The 22366-nt window shown below is 40.2% G+C and overlaps 2 protein-coding genes across 4 annotated transcripts in view; one reads left to right on the forward strand and one right to left on the reverse strand.

Moving 5' to 3' along the window:
• Nucleotides 1-826: 826 nt before the first annotated feature.
• On the forward strand, nucleotides 827-15762 carry PDZK1 (PDZ domain containing 1). The gene is made up of 8 exons (XM_007130786.4): nucleotides 827-1038; nucleotides 1820-2066; nucleotides 4014-4150; nucleotides 5406-5601; nucleotides 8189-8385; nucleotides 12675-12899; nucleotides 13573-13863; nucleotides 15272-15762. The coding sequence occupies exons 1-8, from the start codon at nucleotides 829-831 to the stop codon at nucleotides 15323-15325; spliced, it is 1557 nt and encodes a 518-aa protein (XP_007130848.1). The 5' UTR covers nucleotides 827-828; the 3' UTR covers nucleotides 15326-15762.
• The window catches only part of GPR89A (G protein-coupled receptor 89A), a 46346-nt gene continuing 37928 nt past the window's right edge, over nucleotides 13949-22366 (reverse strand). The window contains exons 11-16 of one of the 3 annotated variants that reach the window (XM_028488909.2): nucleotides 19873-19968; nucleotides 18154-18243; nucleotides 17162-17227; nucleotides 16891-17022; nucleotides 15240-15305; nucleotides 13949-14771 (exon numbers count right to left, since the gene is read on the reverse strand). In XM_028488909.2, the coding sequence (XP_028344710.1) occupies nucleotides 15243-15305; nucleotides 16891-17022; nucleotides 17162-17227; nucleotides 18154-18243; nucleotides 19873-19968 (447 nt within the window). In that variant the 3' untranslated portion in view covers nucleotides 13949-14771; nucleotides 15240-15242. Of the gene's footprint in view, nucleotides 14772-15239; nucleotides 15306-16360; nucleotides 17023-17161; nucleotides 17228-18153; nucleotides 18244-18671; nucleotides 18799-19872; nucleotides 19969-22366 lie in introns of those variants that run through there. The other 2 variants (XM_024119600.3, XM_007130783.2) reach the window with 2 other exon arrangements.

Genomic DNA, 22366 nt, shown 5'->3' on the forward strand with positions numbered 1-22366 from the left:
GGAAGGGTGGAAACGGAAGCGCTTCAGGAGGGAGAAATCTGACGTGGCAGCGGGAATCCTCTCTCTGTCGGGCATCCCTACTCTGTTCTGACTAGAACTTCAGCGTCCTAGAAACCACTTTTCTATCTGTTTCCAATGTACCAGGTCAGCTCTCAGGCCTGGCTTCTCTGATTTTTAATTGTTTGAGGTCTTCCTTATCTTGTCTCACCTCACCACTCCTACTAATTCTTCAGGTCTTGGAAAAGTCATTTCTCCAGGAAGCCATTCTTAATTCTTCCCACCCCATTCCCTACTCCCAAGACACTCTGTTATATTCTCCCTTATCACTCTATTCTTCCCTAGTAGATCATTCATCACATGTTTCTGTAGAAACATGTTCTCCCTGATATGAGAGGCAGAGTATAGGTCTGTCTTGTCCACAGATTTATCTTCAATGCCCAGAACTTGGCAAGCTCTTCAAATATTTAAATGAAAGTGGACTTGGATTTTCTTAAAATTTTTAGGTAATGTATTTGGAACTAATTTCTTTTGGTCAGGAGACAAAGGGGAATTTGGTTTTGGAGCTATTGAAATGGAAGCATCTCTGTCCAGTACCTAGCTGAATACATGGGTCTGAAATTCAAGTGAAAGGTCATCTTTGGGGAGAAATAGATTTGGAAGTCACCAGCAAGTCCTGGAAGATGGCTTCCTATACCCCTAATGTTGCTACCTGAACAGTCTGGATTTGGTGTGACAGAAGAATAGAGGTATAGGAGATGGAGGACAGATTTCTCACCCCAGGTAGATTTTCTGTCTTGTGGATTTACCCATTTGTTTTTCATCACAGAAATGGCCTCCACTTTCAACCCCCGAGAATGCAAGCTGTCTAAACAGGAAGGGCAAAGCTATGGCTTCTCCTTGCGAATTGAGAAGGACACTGATGGCCACCTGGTCCGGGTGGTTGAGAAGTGTAGCCCAGCAGAGAAGGCAGGTCTCCAGGATGGAGACAGAGTTCTTAGGATCAATGGTGTCTTTGTGGACAAGAAAGAGCATACGCAGGTAAATGGGACATTTGGGGTTCTTCTGCTTCTAGGATCTCTTCAGCTCCCACATCTCTGCTGATTCTAGTTTTGGGGGTCAGTGGAGCCTTCTTGGCTGCCACTGGCAAGGCAGGACACCTTTATGGCTATATTCTGCCGGCTAATCAAGTCTCCCATGATTAACCAAGAACTGTAAAAATTATTCCTAGGTTTGAATAGTGTCAGGTCTAATATGCATTGCATATTTGCTACATGAAAGGAACTATACTAGGCAATTTCATATTCATTATTTTGTTAAATCCCCACCACAACTCATGAGGTTCATATTACTATTTCATAGATGAGGAAGTGGAGGCTCAGTTACCTTAGCTTGCTAATGTGTTCATGTAGTGAACATGGGGGAGGGTCTGACTTTACCCCAATTCTGTCTGCCTCTAAGTGGGTGCTCTTTTCACTGTACTATGCTATCTCCATAGACCCAGGAGGACCTGTTGTGCTCTAGGACAGCATTCGTCCCTGGAAAGGACCAGTCCTAGTAAAAGTCCACTGGGCTAGGGTTGGGCTATACTCTAGATTACAGTAGTGCTAGAGGCCCAGCCTAATCTGTACCTGGATCTCGGGAGGGGCCTGGGCAGAGACGGCTGGGGCACGATCTGCTAACTATTCGGGTGTCAGGGGTCAGCTAGTAGAATCTCCAGGGCCAGATAATGAGCCAGATGGTGAGCCCTCCCCCGGCCCTCACCCCAGTGGTTGATAGAGGGTTATCGGTTAAAGTTAATCTTTTTCTTTCTTCCTGCTAGGTTGTGGATCTGGTCAGAAAAAGTGGGAATTCAGTGACTTTACTGGTCCTGGATGGGGATTCTTATGAGAAAGCTATGAAAAAACAAGTAGATTTGAAAGAGCTGGGTCAAAGTCAGGAGTTGAGTTTGAATGATAAGAAGCTGCCCTCTGTGATGAATGGAGAAGCACAGACTTGGACGCAGCCACGGCTCTGCTACCTGGTGAAGGAAGGGAGTAGCTATGGCTTCTCTCTGAAAACTGTCCAAGGTGAGCTTGAGGGTGGGGCAGGGACAAACAGCTTTCCAAAGAAAGATACTGTTATCTGTTAATGACTCCTTTGACTAATTTTCAGTTGCTATGGAGATCCAACAGCAGCCTCTCTCTCCCTTTCCCTCCCTGGCCTTTCCCTTGCTTTGCACAGTTGTGCAAAGAGGGATCAGGACATTGGACACTCCGGTCCCCCAGTGTTTGTCAGGCTGAGCCTTTGAGGCCAGAGGGTTAGAGGGTTGATGCTTCTTCGTGGGTAAAGACAGAGGGGAGAATGGAGAAAAAGAGGCAAGAGAAGGGAGGTTCTCCATGATAGCCACTCTTGAATTAGAATGATATCTCTTTTCATCTCTCAGAATGCCCAGGTAGTCACTTATTCAAAAAATTCTTGAGTACCTATTTATGTATCAGCCACTGTTACAGTTGCTGAGGACACTGCAAAAATCCTCACCCTCCTGTGGCATTTAAATAGTACCCTCAGCTGTGGCCAAGCTCTGAGGTGACTTCCTGACCTCTAGCTGAGAGGTACAGTGATTTGAGAAATCCCAACCATCAGAAAGCACTAGAAGTTCTGTTTCTAGAATTTCAGAGCTGCAGGCTGACCCATGCTCAGTTGACCATGGTTTTCTTTTTTTTTTTCCTGGTACGCGGGCCTCTCACTGTTGTGGCCTCTCCCGTTGCGGAGCACAGGCTCCGGACGCGCAGGCTCAGCGGCCATGGCTCACGGGCCCAGCCGCTCCGCGGCATGTGGGATCTTCCCGGACCGGGGCAGGAACCCGTGTCCCCTGCATCGGCAGGCGGATTCTCAACCACTGCGCCACCAGGGAAGCCCTACCATGGTTTTCTAATGATTCCACTGGGATTGAGGTTGGAACCATAACTGTGTTAGCCTTTTGGTTCCACCTCTAATGTTGCTCCTTCCCTGTTCTTTCTGGTATTGGAGAGGTACTGATAGTGGGTCATAATTTGGTAAGTGCTAAACAGCAGACCAATAATAAACATAAAATAGTGTCCAAGCCTTATTTAACCTGTAGGAAGGGAAATAAACTACCTATAAGAGGTATTTCTCAAGTTTGTCAGTTATTAAAACACAGTGATGTAGGTGGTCAAGGGAAGCTTGGCATTTCTCAGAGGTTGGTTATCAGTAAAATGGTAAAAAAAAAAAAAAGAAAAAAAAAGAAAAAAATTGTAATTCAGACTCTACTCATTTGGCCTTTGTGTAATGTCCACGGAGAATGGTTTAGGTTAGCTTTATGAAGAAAATTTTTTCATGACAAATACATAACGAGGTAACAGGAGAAATGTTAAGTATATAAGGAAGCAGAGTTTAAATTACTGTTATTCTTTGCAAATTGTGTATGTAGTCGTTATGAAGCTACCCTTTGCCTAGGCTGATATATTAATATCTTGAAAGAATTGACAGCATTTCTTTAAGAAGCACCTAAATCATACCACCTACTAATATACAATGACTGTGTGGATGCTTTCCTCTCCTCCTGTGCCTCTGCCCTCTTTAGCCTGCACCAGTGAGATTTATTCACTCCACTGGATGTGGTGGTTGGTGACAGCATTAATTAAAGAGGACAGAATGGAGCAGATGCCTTCTAATTCTACAAATGCAAAGAAAGGGAGTATGACACACTGATGCAGTGTGGGCATGATTTGGTACTTTCTGCTTCAAGAAGCCAGTGCCACCTGAGATTGCTTCTTTGCATTTAGTTGGGCTCAGAAATCCTATTCAAATCAACAAAAACCAGCTGAGTAATGGCTCCGTCAAGCTTTGCGCTATGAGTGCTAATTGTCATTCTAGATCAGAAGCCAAAGTCTATTTGAGTTAGCCCTAAAATTCGAAGTTCTAATTTTGTATTACTGGGAGAAAACCCTTTGCTGTTGGACTTTCTGTGTAATGGGAGTTGTGATGCTTGTTCACCTGCTACCCTCTTTCAGGTAAAAAGGGAGTGTGCATGACTGATATAAAACCTCAAGGTGTGGCTATGAAAGCAGGAGTCCTGGCTGATGATCGCTTGATTGAAGTGAATGGAGAGAATGTAGAGGATGCCACCCATGAGGAGGTGGTTGAAAAGGTATATCCCAAAGGAGTACTTTTCTTACCATATCTTTCACTCTGCTCTCATTGGAAGTGACAGGAAGACAGGAATGGTAGTTTATGATGGGAGGACTATAATAATGGGAAGCTAACCCTTTGTATTAAGAGCAAACAGACTCACTATTGGTATAAAGTGTTAATATAGGGTTTTGGAATAAGGCCTTTGCTAGTTTCATGTTGTCTTGAAGAAAAGTGTTCCAAAGAACCATTAACTTTATCTTTTGGCTCTTATTTGTAATTGATTGGAATTAATTCCAATTTAGAGGGGGGTTGGAATCCCCCTCTAAATTTATAATAAGGTGAATGTTGATCCAATGTTACTAAAATGTTTTAATACAAGCTGGAAGATAACCAGTGTGGTGATGAATATTGAGCTACACATGGGGAGTATTTGAAGACCTGTTATATCCCCAATTTTTTGTCTAGCCTGGTTCCATGACACATGGAAAACACTCAGAGGTTTTTTTTTTTATAAATTTATTTATTTATAAATTTTAAAAATAAATTTATTTATTTATTTTGGGCTGCGTTGAGTCTTCGCTGCTGCGCGTGGGCTTTCCCTAGTTGCGGCGACTGGGGGCTACTCTTTGTTGCGGTGTGCGGTGGCTTCTCTTGTTGCGGAGCATGGGCTCTAGGCGCGCGGGCTTCAGTAGTTGTGGCATGTGGGCTCAATAGTTGTGGCTCGTGGGCTCTAGAGCACAGGCTCAGTAGTTGTGGCACATGGGCTTCGTTGCTCCGCAGCATGTGGGATCTTCCCGGACCAGGGCTCGAACCTGTGTCCCCTGCAATGGCAGGCAGATTCCTAACCACTGCACCACCAGGGAAGTCTGTCAGAAGTTTTCCTTTGGGGTCATATGGAACCTTGAAAATTGACCAACTTTATCTTCTCTTGGTAGAAGGATCTTTCAAAGTAGACCTTTACTTTCTTTTTCAAACTCCTTTCTTAGTCTTCACCTATGTACCTTTCTGGGTACACAGCTTTCACTTGGGTTCAGTTAGCATCTGTGTGGGTGAGGTCATATTTAAGAAGGCGAAAAACAACAACTATATGAGGGAAGATAGATAAATACCAGTGAGGTGGTAGAAAATAGTATTACAGCTTAAACTCAGGCCTCACATCTCGTATTTCCTGTTGAATCTATAGACTGTGTGCCTTGATACAGAAACTTTACTATTTCCCAGCATCATTCTTGGAGATTGATGTTGGTCCTCACCTGTGTGTGTTGTTGCAGGTGAAGAAGTCCGGAAGCCGCATCATGTTCCTGCTGGTGGACAAAGAAACTGACAAGCACCATAGTGAGCAGAAGATAAAATTCAAGAGAGAAACAGCCAGCTTGAAACTGCTACCCCACCATCCCCGGGTTGTGGAGATGAAGAAGGGGAGCAATGGCTATGGTTTCTATCTGAGGGCAGGCCCAGAACAGAAAGGTAAGGCACTAGAAGAGCAGAAAACCTGGCAGTGTAACCATCCAATTCCTCATCCCAGTCTGACTCCAGAGTTCCATTAGGCCCCCAACCCCCCATCAGATTCATGAAGGAAGTAGTAAGAAACTAGAAAGCATAGCTGGGTCAGTTTAACTCCATGCATATGGGGGCCTGATGATGGGCATCCCTAGGTTTCCACAGCAGAATTATAAGGCAGAATTTTGGATCTGGGCAGTAGTATGCTGGTAAATTGGCTCTCTGTAAAAAAAAAAAAAAAGCCCTAATTTGTAGTATGTGTTGTTTTTTGTGGTGTAAATACTCCCACCATGTCTGATTTCAAGCCACCAACATGCTGTCACAGAATGCAAAGTTGAGAAGTGTTTTCATGAGCTGGTGTGAGGCAGCTCCAACACACCCCTAGATCTGAGGCAGAGGTGTGGGTTGGGATCTGCGACTTGAAGAGAACCAGGAGTCTTTCTGGTTCTTTGTAATCCAATAAGGAAAGAACTAAGGTCCTCCTACAGAAGCTGAATACATTAAAAAAAATGTAGGTTCAGGCCATGTGAACTGTTATTCACCCAGAAGTTGCTATTTTCTTTTAATCATATATTTATATTAATTTATGAAACATTAATTTGGTTCATATAATGTAAAAACATCCTCACGGCCCTTGAGAATATCAAGTGAATCAGACAAGAATTCTTCAGTCAAGAAGCCTCTTGTTTAGTAGAGGAGATAAGACATGTGTGTCCATAACTGAAGGTAGATGGTGAGAAGCACCTTAATACAGGGCAGATAAAATACTGTGGAAATTCAATGTTGGAGCAAGTTTTTCTCACTAAAAATGTACTGGGAGGCCTCTTAGTAAAGGCAGCACTTGAGCTCAGGCTTCGTAGTATGAATAGAATTTGGGCAAGTTGATGGAGTGGGGACAAGAAGGCCAGTCCATGAAGACAGGATTGTGTGAATAAAGCAGGGAAACACAGGCACAGTTTTATTGGCATCTAATGTGTAGCACAGAAAACCAAGTTAGAAAGGTTGGCTGGCGAGAATTGATGGACCTTTAGTGCGTGTTGAGGAGTTTGGACTTGTTTCTATAGTCAGTGGGGAGTTAAATGTTTTTTGAACAGTGTGAAAGTGAAGAAAAATTAAGCCTACAGTGTCTCAGGGGCTTTACACATCTCAATTACTCCTAATAATTCCGCAAGAATTGCTGAAATTGAGGACTTGAAGAAGATAGGATAATTTCTATAAGGTCAGTTAGTTGTGGTACAGCTAGGATCAAATTCAGGTCTGTTTAGTTTCAAAGCCCATGTTCATGCTGTTGCCCTGGGGAGTGACTTGGTCAGACATTGCATCAGGATGAATCTGGAGGCAGGTCTGCATTGGAGAAGGTGAGCATTAAGGACAGGGAGAGCCACTGGTAAGGTGCTGTGGCGGTTCAGGTAGAATTTCAGGTAGAGGATCTAGGACTCGAGAAGAGGAGATGTATAAAAATATTAAGGTAGCACTGAAGGACTTGGCTGATTAGACATGGGGAGTGGATGCTGAGGAAGAATCAGTTGCTAAGTGTCAGTGCCTGGGGAGATGGTGTTCCCACTAACAGGTGACCAAGATGAAGGAGATGGGCCAAGATGATTTTTGGTTTGAATACATTACATTGGAGGAATCTATGGGATATCCAGTTGGAGATGCCAAGGAGCTAGCTGGAAAAGTGAAACTGGAGCTTGTTAAAACTGAATGAAGGACAAAAAAAAGTGTGAGAGATCTGGAGGCATCTGGTGAAGATAGTTTAAGTCACGAGAATAAGGCTAAAGACACATCCTTGTGGCGTGCACACACAAACGTGTTCACAACTTAATTTGCCCAAGTGCTACTAAAATGCCAGCATGGGTTTCCTAGGGTCTGAATTCTTTGGTTTTGTTCATCATTCTTCCCTTCCCCCTTTTTTCTTTACGGCAACTTCTACATAAGATGTACCGATACAAGTATGCACACTGACTTCCTGGGACCTTGCTGACCCTTCTTACTGCTGAGCATGCTATTTTGTTAAGATTGAATCCCAAACACTTTTAGTAACAACATTCTTTAAAACCCTTTCATTATTATTATTATTATTATTTCTTTTGTTTTTTGTTTTGTTTTTTTTTGTTTTTGTGGTACACGGGCCTCTCACTGCTGTGGCCTCTCCCATTGCAGAGCACAGGCTCTGGATGCGCAGGCTCAGCGGCCATGGCTCACGGGCCCAACCGCTCTGCGGCATGTGGGATCCTCCCAGACCGGGGCACGAACCCGCGTCCCCTGCATCGGCAGGCGGACTCTCAACCACTGCACCACCAGGGAAGCCCAAAAACCCTTTCATTATTAGTGGCTGGGTTTGTTCTTGGAATGAGTTCTGACCAAAGAATGAGGCTGGATAGGATGTGTATAGAGATCCTAGGGTGCCAGTGGGAAGGACAGGAGTTGTACTCAGCATGCCTTTTATATCTACTTTATAAGGGCCTTAGGTTCCAGCAGAAATCCCCCAGTTTGTTTTTTAGTGGTCTTTCTGATAATTTTATTAATTTATTTTGGTGGCGGTGGGGAGTAGGTCAAATCGTTAAGGACATAGATTCCGGAAGTCCAGCAGAGAAAGCTGGCTTGAAGAACAATGACCTGGTGGTTGCTGTCAACGGCGAGTCTGTGGAGTCTCTCGATCATGACAGTGTGGTGGAAATGATTAAAAAGGGTGGAGACCAGACTTCACTCTTGGTGGTGGACAAAGAAACGGAAAACATATATAAACTGGTAAGTAATACAAGGCCGCATATTCATGAATTAAGGTTGGGTCCCTTCAGTCATGCCCTCAAACTTTGGCTAAGTTACCACTTTGATCTTCATACTGGAAGGGGCATAAAATCATCATAAAGGCTGCATTGAAGCTCAAATTGGTAGAGATAAGAGAATGCCAAGTGATTGGTACATGAGTTTTAAGTCCTTAGATTCAAGATTTTGAAAGAATTTGCAAATATACCTGCAGAATTTCTCTTGGTGACCTGGGAAAAACCTATGAACAATAGCCTGGAAATAAGCAGATGTAGCCCGAACTTTCCCAAATAGGGAATAATTGGATTTTAAACTATAGACCAATACATTCTATCAATCCCGTGTAAAAGCCTAGAAAGGATTATTAAATAGTTTACAAGCCCTTAGCAAGGGAGTAGAAACACAGATTCACCAAGACCAATTGGTGTCAAACTAACCTTATTTCCTCTAATCACAACAGCTATTATCTGCACATTTTAAGGTTTTTATTAACACTTTTGTCACAAGAACTGAGGTTCACTCTAGCTTAGCAGACATTTGGGGGCTTCCTAAGGCACCATCTGCCTTGCTGGGTGTTGGTCACAAAAATGAACAAAGATGAACTTGTTCTATGTGATATGCAATAATAGAAGCATCCAAAGGTGTATAAGTGATATAGAGGGAGGAATATTATGAGAGGTGGTGGTAGTACTAGCCCCCTTTTTAGATGAAAAAAATGGAACTTAGAGAGACTAAGTGATGATTGGTGAAAGTCACACAGCTTAGCAGACTGAAGCCGGTGTGTGAATGCAGGTTTTATTATGCCATAATCCCTCTCAGCACAACATTTTGATTAGATATTTTGTCTTGATGACACTCTGCCCCTATCCAAAAAATGCAATTTAAGGTTACATTAATTGACACTTAGCTTCTGGAGATGGTAGTATTACTGTACTGAGTTGCTCAGACTATACCTGAAATTACCAGTAATGTAATCTTGGGTAAGTTACCCTCCCTGTGCCTGTTTCTTTCGTTGTAAAATGGGCGTAGCTACAGTGAAGGTTGGCTATGAGTGTTAAATGAGTTAATATTTAGAGCATTCAGAATAATGTCTGGCACATATAAATGTTTGTTAAATCAACATTGTGTCCAGTTCTGAGAAACTCACTTTAAGGCCAGTGTCAAGAAAGGTAACCAGGGCAGAGGTTTCGTAAGACACTACGTGAATATTTCGCTTGAATAAGCATAGACTTTGGGGAAGAAAGAACATCTTCAAGAATTTGAAAGGCTAAATGGTAACTATGTTAGGTGATGGATGTGTTAATTTAACTTGATTGTGGTAATCATTTCACAATGTATATGTCTAGCAAGTCATCATGTGTACATCTTGAATATACACAATTTTATTTGTCAATTATACTTCATTAAAGCTGGGCAAATATATGAAGCAAAAATTGACAAAATTGAAAAGAGAAATACAGTTCTACAATAAATAGTTGGAAACTTCAATATCCCACTCTCAATACTGGATAGAACAACCAGACAGACGTAAGGAACTAGAGGACTTGAACAACACAAACCAGCTAGATCTAACAGACATACACTCTATCCAACAACAGCATACACATTCTTCTCAAGTGCACAAGGGATATTATCCAGAACAGACAATATGTTAGGCCACAAATTAAGTCACAATAGCCAAAAGACGTAATCAACCCGTGTCCACTGACAGATAAATGGATTTTAAAAATGTTATATATATATATTATATATCTATATACTATCTATCTATCTAATGAATTTGGAAGGCTATTACATGCAGGAAGTAGACTTATTTTTGAGGTGTTCTATGGGGCACAGCTTGACCAAATAGAGAAGGCACAGGGAGATAGCTTTTGGCTTAAGGACAACTGAAGCTGCCAGGAACAAGCTCTGCAGAGCAGGGAGCTCCCAGTTGGTGGAAAAAAATCAAACAGAAGTCAGGACACTGCTGTAGCTGTTGTAAAGGGAATTCTGGCATCAAGTCCTTTTCAATGCCACCTAAACTTATGACAGCATGACTGAACTATAATTTTAATGTTTTGGTTAATATGAGAGAGATTAGACCTAAAAAGATGCTTGTTGCCATCTTCTTCCTCCCTCTTCACTACCCCCTCCACACCCAAAGTTCCATAGATGCGTAGGTGGGAGGTGGTTGGATCTTTGATATATATCAGTGAATAAAACAAACACCTAAAACAGTTCCTGGCACATACTAGACACCCAAATATTTGAGTGAAGAATGAGTAAAAACTCATTGTTTAATGTTACTGTCCTCTGCCTCAAGATTAGCTCCTACTGTCAGATACAGTTGATTTGCTTGTTTGGGTAGTGACATCAGTGGTATTTTTGCATGTGACGAGTCACTTTGACAATTTTCCACATTCTATTTTATTTTTAAAATTTATCTTTGGCTGCATTGGGTCTTTGTTGCTGTGCACAGGCTTTCTCTAGCTGCGGCGAGCGGGGGCTACTCTTCATTGTGGTGCACAGGCTTCTCATTGCGGTGGCTTCTCTTGTTGCAGAGCACGGGCTCTAGGCACACGGGCTTCAGTAGTTGTGGCTTGCGGGCGCTAGAAGGCAGGCTCTGTAGTTGTGGTGCATGGGCTTAGTTGCTCCACGGCATGTGGGATCTTCCCGGACCAGGGATTGAACCCATGTCCCCTGCATTGGCAGGCGGATTCTTAACCACTGTGCCACCAGGGTACTCCCAATTTTCCACATTTTTTTAAATTATAAATTTATTAATTTATTTTTGGTTGCGTTGGGTCTTCATTGCTGCACGTGGGCCTTCTCTAGCTGCGGCCAGCAGGGGCTACTCTTTGTTGTGGTGCGTGGGCTTCTCATTGCGGTGGCTTCTCTTGTTGCAGAGCACGGGCTCTAGGCACGTGGGCTTCAGTAGTCGTGGCACAAGGGCTCAGTAGTTGTGGCGCACGGGTTTAGCTGCTCCGCAGCATGTGGGATCTTCCTGGACCAGAGCTTGAACCCGTGTCCCCTGCATTGGCGGGCAGATTCTTAACTACTGTGCCACCAGGGAAGCCCCCAATTTTCCACATTTTAAAGAGAAAGAAATGTGGTAAGATTTGCAAGTATATATCATTGAAAGGTCTGAAGTTAGCTGAATTGGGTAACTAGCAGGTTCTGTGCTGGTGCTACTCTTGATAAGAAAGGAAGATGTGGTCTTGGGGTTAGTAAGACAGTTGATACCAGGACCCCAAATCCAGTTTTATCCAGGTTGCTGAACAGTATGATTTGGGGCAGAGCACACATACTCACCTTCAATTGCTTGATTTTCTACTCATTGCCTAACAAATGTCCTGGACGCTTGTGGGCAATAATTTAACTACTGATCCAAGATCTTACTATACCCAAATATACCCTTTTAATTCTCTCAACTAAAACCCACACTCAGCTAAACTCTTCATTCTGTAACACAAACCAGTCATATGTTTCCTGTTCTCTGCCTCTTTTATATTTGAGACCATCACTGCCTTCTTCACATGGATGGTCTGGGAGTTGGGATGGATTAGAAGTATTTAAAGATAGTGAGGAGTCTGGCTTAACAGAAGTGTCAGCTAATGGTTACAATAAATAGTAAAAAACAAATTGAGTACAGCAGATACAGGACTGGATGGGGAGTGGGGGAAGCAAGTAGCAAATGATTGGAATTGACTTTTGTTACCATATGTGATCACATGATTGCCAACCTCCTCTACCCCCTCCCCCAAGTAATTACTGCGTGTAATTCAAATAGTGGTAAAAATAATGTCTCATGTTTCACTTTCTCTAATGTGTTAAAGGAGCTCTGAAGAGTTCTGAAGACCATCTTATTGAAGGGGAAGGGCCAGGTGAACCTGCTCTGCATGAGGTACTGGGCAAGTCACTGAATGTCTATAATCTCCTAACAGGGAGATTGCCTATGGTTTGTTCAGTGACTCGCTCACTATCAGGGAATCAGAATAAACTGGCAGTTCTGTTAGACTTATTTTTGGATCCTTGTACAACATTCTATACTGCTTTTATTTTATATATATTTACATTTGTTTACATGTTTACACTCATTACTCTATAACCAAGCTCAATCTTCCTTTTCTGTTTGGGGTAGTAGAGAAATTTTACAGCCCACAGCCAGATGTATCTGGAAGAGGAGTGGAACATGGAGGATACCTTATAAATTAAACCAGCACATTTAATAAACTGTAACTTCTCATACTTACAGTTAATGGGGTTTTTTTCCCCTTTATTTTCAAAAGGCTGGCTTTTCTCCATTACTCTACTATCAAAATCAAGAACTGCCTAATGGGTCTGTCAAGGAGGCTCCAGTTCCTACTCCTGCTCCTCTGGACGTCTCAAGCCCAGATACTGCAGAGGAAGTAGCAGATCATAAGCCCAAACTCTGCAGGCTGGTCAAAGGTGAAGATGGCTACGGCTTTCACTTAAATGCGATTCGGGGTCAGCCAGGCTCATTCGTCAAAGAGGTATGGCGATCTGGTTCCGGCAGCCCAACGAACAGTCACAATTAGGAGAGTCCCAGTTTCTCCCACTCACTGATGGCTCAGTAAAAAGGTTACATTGAAGGCTTACACTGAGGGTCTCACGTGGGTTCAAATAAATGCTGTTATGGTCTTGTACCCTTTAAGATAGGTACTAGTACATCCTAAGCTCACATCTTTCATCTCTTAAACATCTGTTCCACCTAATTGTCTCTATAGATACTTTCAAATCAAATACTGTAAACAGAGTGAGTTGACATGACTGTGGTGACAGTCACTGATGATTCTGGGAGTGATACTTGTTTGCTTCTGTGCATTTGGCATAATGCCCCTACCCTGCAGGGACTGACAGTGAGAAGACTATCTCTACAGCTCTCAAGTTGGGAACAAGGAAGGCAGACCTATGAAATCTAATGCCTTCAACCCAGAAGACATATGATATTCAACCACTGTGACACTACTCATTTGAGTACGGAAGTTGTAGCTTTCATAAGGAGAAAAGCAATAGAGCACCATTCTCAACTTCTCTACCTCAAGGAGAAATAATAACATGATTAAGAATAAATTCTCAATGTCCTCATCTCTCCTCTGAAGAATAGCTAGTCTAACATTCTGTTATCTGTGTTTGGAAGTGATAACTCAGAACCTCTGCCCACAGGTACAGAAGGCTGGCCCTGCTGACCTGGCTGGGCTAGAGGATGAGGATGTCATCATTGAAGTGAATGGAGTGAACGTACTGGATGAGCCCTATGAGAAGGTGGTGGACAGAATCCAGAGCAGTGGCAAAAATGTCATACTCTTAGTCTGTGGAAAGAAGGCCTATGATTATTTCCAGGCTAAGAAAATCCCTATCGTTTCCTCCATGGCTAATCCACTGGATGACGCCCCTGATCCCGAAGAAGGAACGCCGGAGGAAGCAGAGCAAGACTCGCACACGGCAAAAGAACGAGTGAGTGGTGATACATTTCTTTTAGTGATCTAACTAACCAGAGTCTGGTAAAGTCCTTAATAAGTGCACCATGTGTCTGTGTTCACCACAGATTTCCTAAAATACTAGAAAATGACAGTGTAAAGAGAACTAGCAAATTTACTTATCGTGGCAGAGAGGAGATGGTATAAGAACAGCAAACATCTTATTTTTCATAGCATGGAGTTGATGGTAACTTATCAAAATTATAATGGGAACCACCAGAAGAAACTGAATCAGACTATTTATGTACAAATTCTGGATCTACCGTTTATCAGCCTTGGGTAAATGGATTTATTCTCCGTGCCTCAGTTTCCCCACCTATAAAACAAGGATAATTTGTCAGATTGTTATCAGGATTATATTAATTAAGACTGTTAAAGTGCTTTGAGCAGTGCCTGCTTCATGGTAAGCATGAAAATGAATGGTGGTGGTTAGTGACAGTATTGTTTTTAAAATAACTGGCAGCTATTCAAGTTTTATTACTGGGGAAGAGTAAGCATTATTCCATATGTATTTGGATTAGATAAATTCCTTGGTAAGTCTCAATTTCTTTTCACATGTGAACTTGAGGTCCAAAAGTAAACTGACCTAAGTTCATAAAGAAAATGTATGGCAAAGCCAAGACTCTAAAAGTTTTATATTCTTTCTGTTACATTATTTCTATTGATTGGTAATATAAAAAACAAATACTCATTTTTAATGAATACCTGCTGTCTTCGTCTGTTTGGGCTGCAAAACAAAATAGCATAGACTGGTTGGCTTATAAACAAGAAACATTTATTTCTCACAGTTCTCGAGGCTGGGAAGTCCAAGATCACGGCACTGACAGATTCAGTGTCTGGTGAAGGACCTCTTCCAGGTTGCAGACTGCTGACTTCTGGCTGCGCCTTCACATGAAAGAAGGGGCTGCAGAATTCTGGGAGGCCTCTTTTATAAGGGCACTAATCTCAATCATGAGAGCTCTGCCCTCATGACCTAATCACCTCCCAAAGGCCCTACCTCCTAATAACATCACCCTGGGGAACATGATTTCAACTTACCCATTTTAGGGAGACACAGACTTGCAGACCATAGCATACATGATAGTCATTGACTTTGTATTCTAGGTGTCTTTAAAAAATTCTATAATAACCCTATAGGAAGTCATTATAGTACTATGCTAACTTTATAGAAAAGAAATTATATATATATATATATATGGACATTAAGAAATGTGTTAGTGTCAAACAGCAAACTGGAAACAAAGCCAAGTATAGAATTCAGGTCACCTGGCTTCTAGTGAGTGACTCTACTCCCTGATTTAAGTCATGCAACTCTAGAATAGATCATCCACCTCCTGATGTTCACACTCTTACCACTTATAGATCCTTTGTTTTCTTTTGCACAGGCCCACAGTACAGCCTCTCATGCTTCTTCCAATTCTGAAGATACAGAGATGTGATGAGAACAAGCAATAGCTTTGGCTGATAGCTGTTTCTGGGTATTTAATAGGAATCCTTTCCTAAGGAATGAGCTACCACCGGTTTACTGTCTCTGTTAGAGAAGAACTCCTCTGGAAACCAGTTTGTCATGTGTGATTGTCTTCTGTTGTCATCTGTTTTAGGGGCGGCTACTGCAGATAGCTTTTTGGTATTTATGGTCAACTTAGGAAAAGTTAAGGCAGGAGCCAGATGCTTTTCATTTGATTTCTTTCAAGCTTCAACTTAACTACATTTCTCTGTATGCTGTTATCTCTTCTGTAGGTTCCTAGAGCACCAAAGATGATTTATAAATTTGTATATGTGAGAACTGCTAATTAAAGTATCTGAGCAGATAAGCCTATTAAAATTATCCTTTGTAAGAATGTTGTTGTTGCTAAAATAAATGCCATTAAAAATGCCTTTTGAGTATGTTTAAATTTTGCCTATTAGCTGATGTAACCTTAATAGTGCTTTTGTTTTTGGTAAACTTTTTATGCTTTAACCTTCATGTTGCCTCTAGAAACCCAAAACACAATAAAACTCAGAATAAGATCTTAGTAAAAAAGAGACTTCCCGGTAATAAAATTCAGGATTTTCTTAAATTGCATATCTGAGTGTTCTACAAATTTTCCAACAGCTTCCTTTTACAGATGAAGAAATTGAGTCGTAGGATAGGAAAGTGACTTATTCCAGTTAACAGTTATTCATTGTTTTACCCCACAGCACGAGGGGCAGATGAAAAGAAAAAATGAGATATCATCACTGACTTGAATTTAGAGTAACTCACTTTTAAATAATAAGTTGAAAGGAAATCAAGAAAAATGACATACTTTGAAGTCTCTCTTGGTAGACTCTAGTTCAGTTGCATACCATTCATTCCCCAGGATAGATAACCTCTTGGTTATTTTAAGGGGACAGGGGTTGGGGAGGAAGGGTGGGATGCCAATTCATATTAGATCACACAAGCATAACTTTTTAACCAAGCTATCCTTGATAAAATGATGCTAAGTCCAAAGTGTTAACAATCTCTGATTTTAATGATAGTCAATCTCAAGGGAACGTCATAACCTTTTCCATGTGATCCTTGACTTGAACAGAATCTCATGTGTTTGGCCCAGCTACCTTAGATCTCTCTTAGCCCAGAATTCTAGTGTATTTTCTCCCCTTAGTCTCTTGGCTCTGTCCAGTCCCACCACCCAGCATACTGCACCAGCCTCAAACCCAAACAGGGTGCTCTTGGCTGAGTACTAGCTTGAGTTACTTATCTCTCTCATTTCTGTGATCATGAGTAGCATCAGCTACTCATGATCACAGTATCATCTGAGGAGGAAGGTGTAAGCTGGAGGTAGAATATGCTACCACAGCATTTTGTTTGCTTAAAAAATGTTAGGCCCCGGTCCCCTCCATTTTTTCCCTCTTATATCCAAATTCTGACACCACTGGCCTGTAGCAGTCTATAATAGGCATGAGTTCAAGGTGCCATATGCTTCTCTGGTGCCTGTTTGTGGGCCAAATAGAGGAAGAGTATGCTGGAGAGAGCACTGACCAGGAAGATGACATCAAACCAACGGTGATAGAAGTTGAACTGTAGCTCTCCAAGGACTTCGGTGACTATGGTGCGGTACTCCAGAGGCATGCTCATTCGGATCAGCAGCACAGAGGAGACGAAGTACATGCCCTGTAAGTCAGATTAATCAAGAAGTCCCTTTGAATGTAGTGACAGACAAGTCCCAGGACATTGTTAAAATATTTAAAAGTATAGAACATATTTCTGGCATTTTACAGCTGTACACATAAAGCTAGTTCATTAAACTTACCATTATCTGTGCTAATAGCAGGACAATGACATTGGAGGACTTACTGCTGGATATGGCATAAAAGAACTGTCAAGAAAGAGAGGAGAGATGAATTTATACAGTACTGCTAGTTTCCTGTATCAAAAACATTAAGAAGTACAGTTAACATTTAATTAAAAATGTCTCTTCCATGCCACAATCCTGTATAGAACCATTCATGTGATTAAGGCTATAAATAAGATATTTAAATAGACTGCCCCAAAAGGATCCAGTTATACTTTTCCCATATGGGTAAGTTGGTGGTTTTAGGTATTATAACATGAAAGGATTCCGCCTTATCAGAAACTATGTGATACATATGACTTTAACATCATTATAAATCATTAAAACAAATTACTCCAGGCCACTCCAAGCCCTTGAAATTGTTACTAGGCTCCTGAGCTCTTCCTAAAATTGTGCTAGATGCTTGGTAATCCCTTCTCCCCTCCCAACCTCTTCTCTCCTTTCATTCAAACAATTCTTGGATTTTGAAATCCCTACCTCTTCTACCAGAGAGGATTTACCGTCCAGCTCCATGAAGCCTTCCTATGTTGATCAGAAAATAGCTGAACATTCTGCTTCTCCTACTTCCATATCCTCCTTACAAGCAACTCTCACAGTTATTCTTCTAACCTCAAATACTATCTCATTTATTCATTCCAAATACCTGCTCAGTAGGTATGTGCCACGTTCTGTTCTAGATGCTGGTGACACATCAGTGAATGAAACAGACTGTTATCTCATTCTATGACCTTTGGTAACTAACTGTACTTATCTGATTGGTGTATGATGTAAATACATCATCATCAACTTATGCATTAGTTTAACTTTTTCTTTTATTCTGTTGTATGTCTTTTAAATATTTGCGACTGTTGTTTAAGATCTCAGAAGGCAGAAATGTTAATTAGGTAAAATCATCTCACAGTGCCACATGTAATTAAATTAGTACTTTTAAACTCTGTGATACAACCTACCTTGGTAAGAGTGATCAGCAGTCCTCTGATAGACGTGACAATGATTATTCCAACCAGAATGAAGGAAATGTGTTGGGACCAGAACTTCACCTGTCAACACAATAGGAAGGAAAAATATTTGTTAAATCTCTGTTCAGAGAGATGGGAAAGCTAAGAAGATGCATTCTTATCACTTATGTATCTGTGAGAGGGAACTTCATTAGCAAGTAAGTGGCAGCGAAAACATGTACAGGAAGACTGCAGTGGATATCTTAACTAGCAGACTTAAAACTTAAGGACAGAAGAAAGCAAGTGCAATGAAGTGATGAAAATAACTCTTAATAACCAGAAGAAACACAAAGCTAATAACACAGCTTCAAGTGAAAAAGCATCAATTAAAAGGAAACTAAATAGCAGCCTGATAATTTTTAATATTGGTGAATGACAGTTCTCTGATCACCCAAAACTATAAGAAACTTTTCTTCTTATAATAAAAGAATATGTAGACATTCTCAGCTATAGTCTAGGAAATAGCTGACCTTCATCTGAATCACATGATGATACCTTCTTCTCCTCTTGGATTGCTTCAGAGTGAGAGGCAGCTGTGATACCCTGTGCTTGATTCAGGGCTGAAAAGCATCTGAGGGTGAGCTGCATTGCTAACATCTAAGAGATGTTATTCAGAATTAAGAAACGTGAAGTACGTATATAGATGAGTTATAGATGGAATACATATACATACACAGCAGCTAGCCTCAAAGCACTGATAAGGGCATTTCTAAAAACTCACCCCAGTAAAAAAAATTTAAAAGAGGAAAACACATGTGAAAAAAGAGCGAAGCATACTTTACCGTATAATTTATACACTACTTGAAGGAAAGATACCATGCTCTTTCACATGAAAAAGGATACACTATTGATCTATCATCAAAAAAATGTGTGCTTTGAGCTGTTTCTCAAGGACTGGAGCTCAATTTGCTCTGGTGTATTTTCATTTTATCCAGCTACCGGGGGCATGTCCAGCTGAGATGGCTGGCTGGGGGTAGCATGCAGTCTGTGGCCAGGATCATAGCACAGCTAAATGGCACTCATAGGGACTAAGAACATGACATTGGTCTTATTATCAAAGTGCTAATCAGCTAGAATCATTGGCTATATGGAAAATATTCTATTCTACAAATAAAGACATTAAACTTAAATTGGGACAAGAGTGTGTTTAATAACAGTGGTAATATAAAACACGTAGAAAGATGATTAAAAAAACCTTTGTGCACAGGTGACAGTTAACATTTTTAGCTCAAAACCCACATGAATTAATTGATAGTTAATTTTTATAGCAGAAATCATTTCAGTTCTAACACGAAAACACTAATTAGTATTTAATTTTCTACCAGAGGAATCAAAGGTGAGTTATGTTTGAAGATGTCATCAAGTATCACAGAGAGAAGTATTTGAATATTTGTTACGGAGAAGCTGGTGAGTGGTAGCTGCTACAGAGAAGAAGAGGAGGAACTACAGAAATAATCACTATCCATGACAATAATAATTGCCAGTCGTTACTTATGGTTTTATGCCCTTTACAAATTTGCCATATGAATATGCCAAAATATAGGGGAGAGTGAGAAGAATGAAAGCAGAAGCAAGTACCTAGAATAAGGAGTTAGAATCTAAAGAATTGTAATTTAGAGCAGATAAAATAGAAAGAAACATAACAAACAAGGATTTTGATACAACTCTTACATCAAATTGGATCCCCAGATAATTCACAGTGATCTCAATGCCTCTTGTGACTGGATCAGTTTTCCCAACTCGGTCAAAAACGATATTAATGGTTGCCTGCAGAGACACAGACCTTTACATTAGAGTATCTCAATAATCATCATTTTAAAAAATGATTCACAATAATGAATTAATCACCAAATGTACCTTACAGGTGGATATTCCTAAAAATGCAATTCTACCCTCAATCTAAATCATATATAAGAAATCTATTTTGGCTATTCACACGTAGGCAAACAAAAGTCCCTATCTACACTATCTTTCTTTTCTGTAGAGTATAAAGGGGAATAAGGCTATGACATATACAACTTAATTTAAAAGGATCCAGAAAGGAAACATTTTGGTAGACGAACTCAGGGTAAGAGAATAAAGGAATTCCAGGGTCATTCCCTGTGGTTATTTTCTGACAGCTCTAATAGCAATCATTAAAACAACAAAAAGAGAGTTATAGCTGACAAGCCAACAAAGAAGATCAAATGGAATTGCGAAAAATACCCAATTAATCCAAAAGAAGGAAGAAAAAAAGGAAAAAGGGGAAAAAAGAACACATGAGATGAATAAAAACATACAGCAACATGGTTGTTTTAAACTCAACCATATCAATAATCACATTAAATATAAATGGTCTAAACCAGGGGTTGGCAGACTCTGCCACTGTCATATAACTGTAGCTACAGACAATATGTAGATAAATGGGCTTGGCTGTGTTCCAATAAAACTTTTAAAATAAAAGCAGGTGGTGGCTGGATTTGGCCTGTGTGCTACAGATGGCTGACTCCTGGTCCAAATATGACAATTAAATGGCAGAGACCATCAGATTAGATAAAAAAGCAAGTTGCTTACAAGAAACCCACTTTAAATATAAAGATACAAATAGGTTAAAAGTAAAAGTATGGAAAAAGATATATTATGCTAACGCTAATCAAAAGAAAGCTGGAATGTCTATATTAATATCAGACAGAGTAGATTTCATAGCAAAAAATAAAAGGGTCATTTCATAAGAATAAAAGAATCATTTCAACAAGGGGCACATAATGACCCTACATGACATACATGAAGCAAAAAAATGATAGAATTTTTAAAAAGGCAAATCCACAACAATAGGTGGAAATTTCAACACCCCTCTCTCAGTAATTAAGTAGTCAGAAAATCAGTAAGAGTACAGAAAACTTTAACAATACTATCAACCAACTTGACCTAATTGACATTTGCAAGCCATTCCACCCAACAGGAGTAGAATACACATTCTATTCAAGTGTAGATAGAACATTAACCATGGTTAACCATATTCTGGGTCAGAAAACAAGTCTCAATAAATTTAAAAAGATTCAAAGTATATTCGCAGATCACATGAAATTAAATTAGAAAGCAATTACAGAAAGATATTCAGATGATCCCCAAATATTTTATAACATACTTCTAACCCACAAGTCAAAGAAGAAATCAAAAAGGAAATCAGAAAGTATTTTGAACTGAATGAAAATAAAAATATCAAAAAAGTTGCATTTTGTGAGACGCAACTAAAATAGTGCTTAGCAAGAAATTTATAGCATTAAGACACCTATATTAAAAAAAAGGTTTCAAACCAATAATCTTAGTTTCCACTTTAAGAAATTACAAAAAGAAGACCCCAAAAAGGCAGAAGAGAAATAATAGTAGAAACCAGAAAAACAACAGAGAAAAATCAATTAACCCAGATGCTGGTTCTTTGAAAAGTTCAATAAGATTGATAAACTTCTACAGAGACTGATCAGAAAAAAAGAGAAAAGACACACATTAACAATATCAAGAATTAGAGAGATATAAATTCACATCCACGAAAATTATTATAATTTAAAAGATAGATAATAAGTGTTGGAGAAGATGTGGAGAAATTGCAACCATTACACATTGCTGGCAGGAATGTAAATTGGTACAGATGCTTTGGAAAACAGCCTGGTAGTTTGGCAGTTTATTAGAAGGTTAAACATATAGTTAGTGTATAACCCAGCAATTCTACCCCTATAGGTATATACCTAAGAGAAATGAAACATCTGTCCACATAAAAACTTATACATGAATGCTCACAATAGCATTATTTACAGTGGCCAAAAAGTGGAAACAACTCAAATGTCCATCAACTGATAAGTGGATAATTTAAATTAATGTGGTATATCCGTATAAGGAAATAAATATTACTCAGTCATAAAAAGGAATGAAGTACTGATAGAGGCTACAACATAGATGAACATTGAAAACATTATGTGAAGAAGCCAATCACAAAAGACCACACTGTATGATTCCATTTATATGAAATGTCCAGAATAGGGAAATTTATAGAGACAGAAAGTATCAATAGATTAGTGGCTGCCTGAGGCTGGGGGAGATATAGGGAATGACTGCTAGTGAGTATGGGATTTCTTTTTAGGGTGATAAAAATTGATTCTGTTGATGGTTATGCACTTTGTGAATATTA

The sequence above is a fragment of the Physeter macrocephalus genome, chromosome 4 (genome assembly GCF_002837175.3).
Source record: "Physeter macrocephalus isolate SW-GA chromosome 4, ASM283717v5, whole genome shotgun sequence".
Classification (NCBI taxonomy): domain Eukaryota; kingdom Metazoa; phylum Chordata; class Mammalia; order Artiodactyla; family Physeteridae; genus Physeter; species Physeter macrocephalus.

What these genes read in the sequence shown, in the direction of transcription:
- PDZK1 (XM_007130786.4), top strand. Translation starts at nt 829, where the DNA reads ATGGCCTCCACTTTCAACCCCCGAGAATGCAAGCTGTCTAAACAGGAA. An exon ending in CAGGCTCATTCGTCAAAGAG is followed by an intron (nt 12,900 to 13,572) that starts GTATGGCGATCT and finishes CTCTGCCCACAG; the next exon opens with GTACAGAAGGCTGGCCCTGC. An exon ending in CGCACACGGCAAAAGAACGA is followed by an intron (nt 13,864 to 15,271) that starts GTGAGTGGTGAT and finishes TCTTTTGCACAG; the next exon opens with GCCCACAGTACAGCCTCTCA.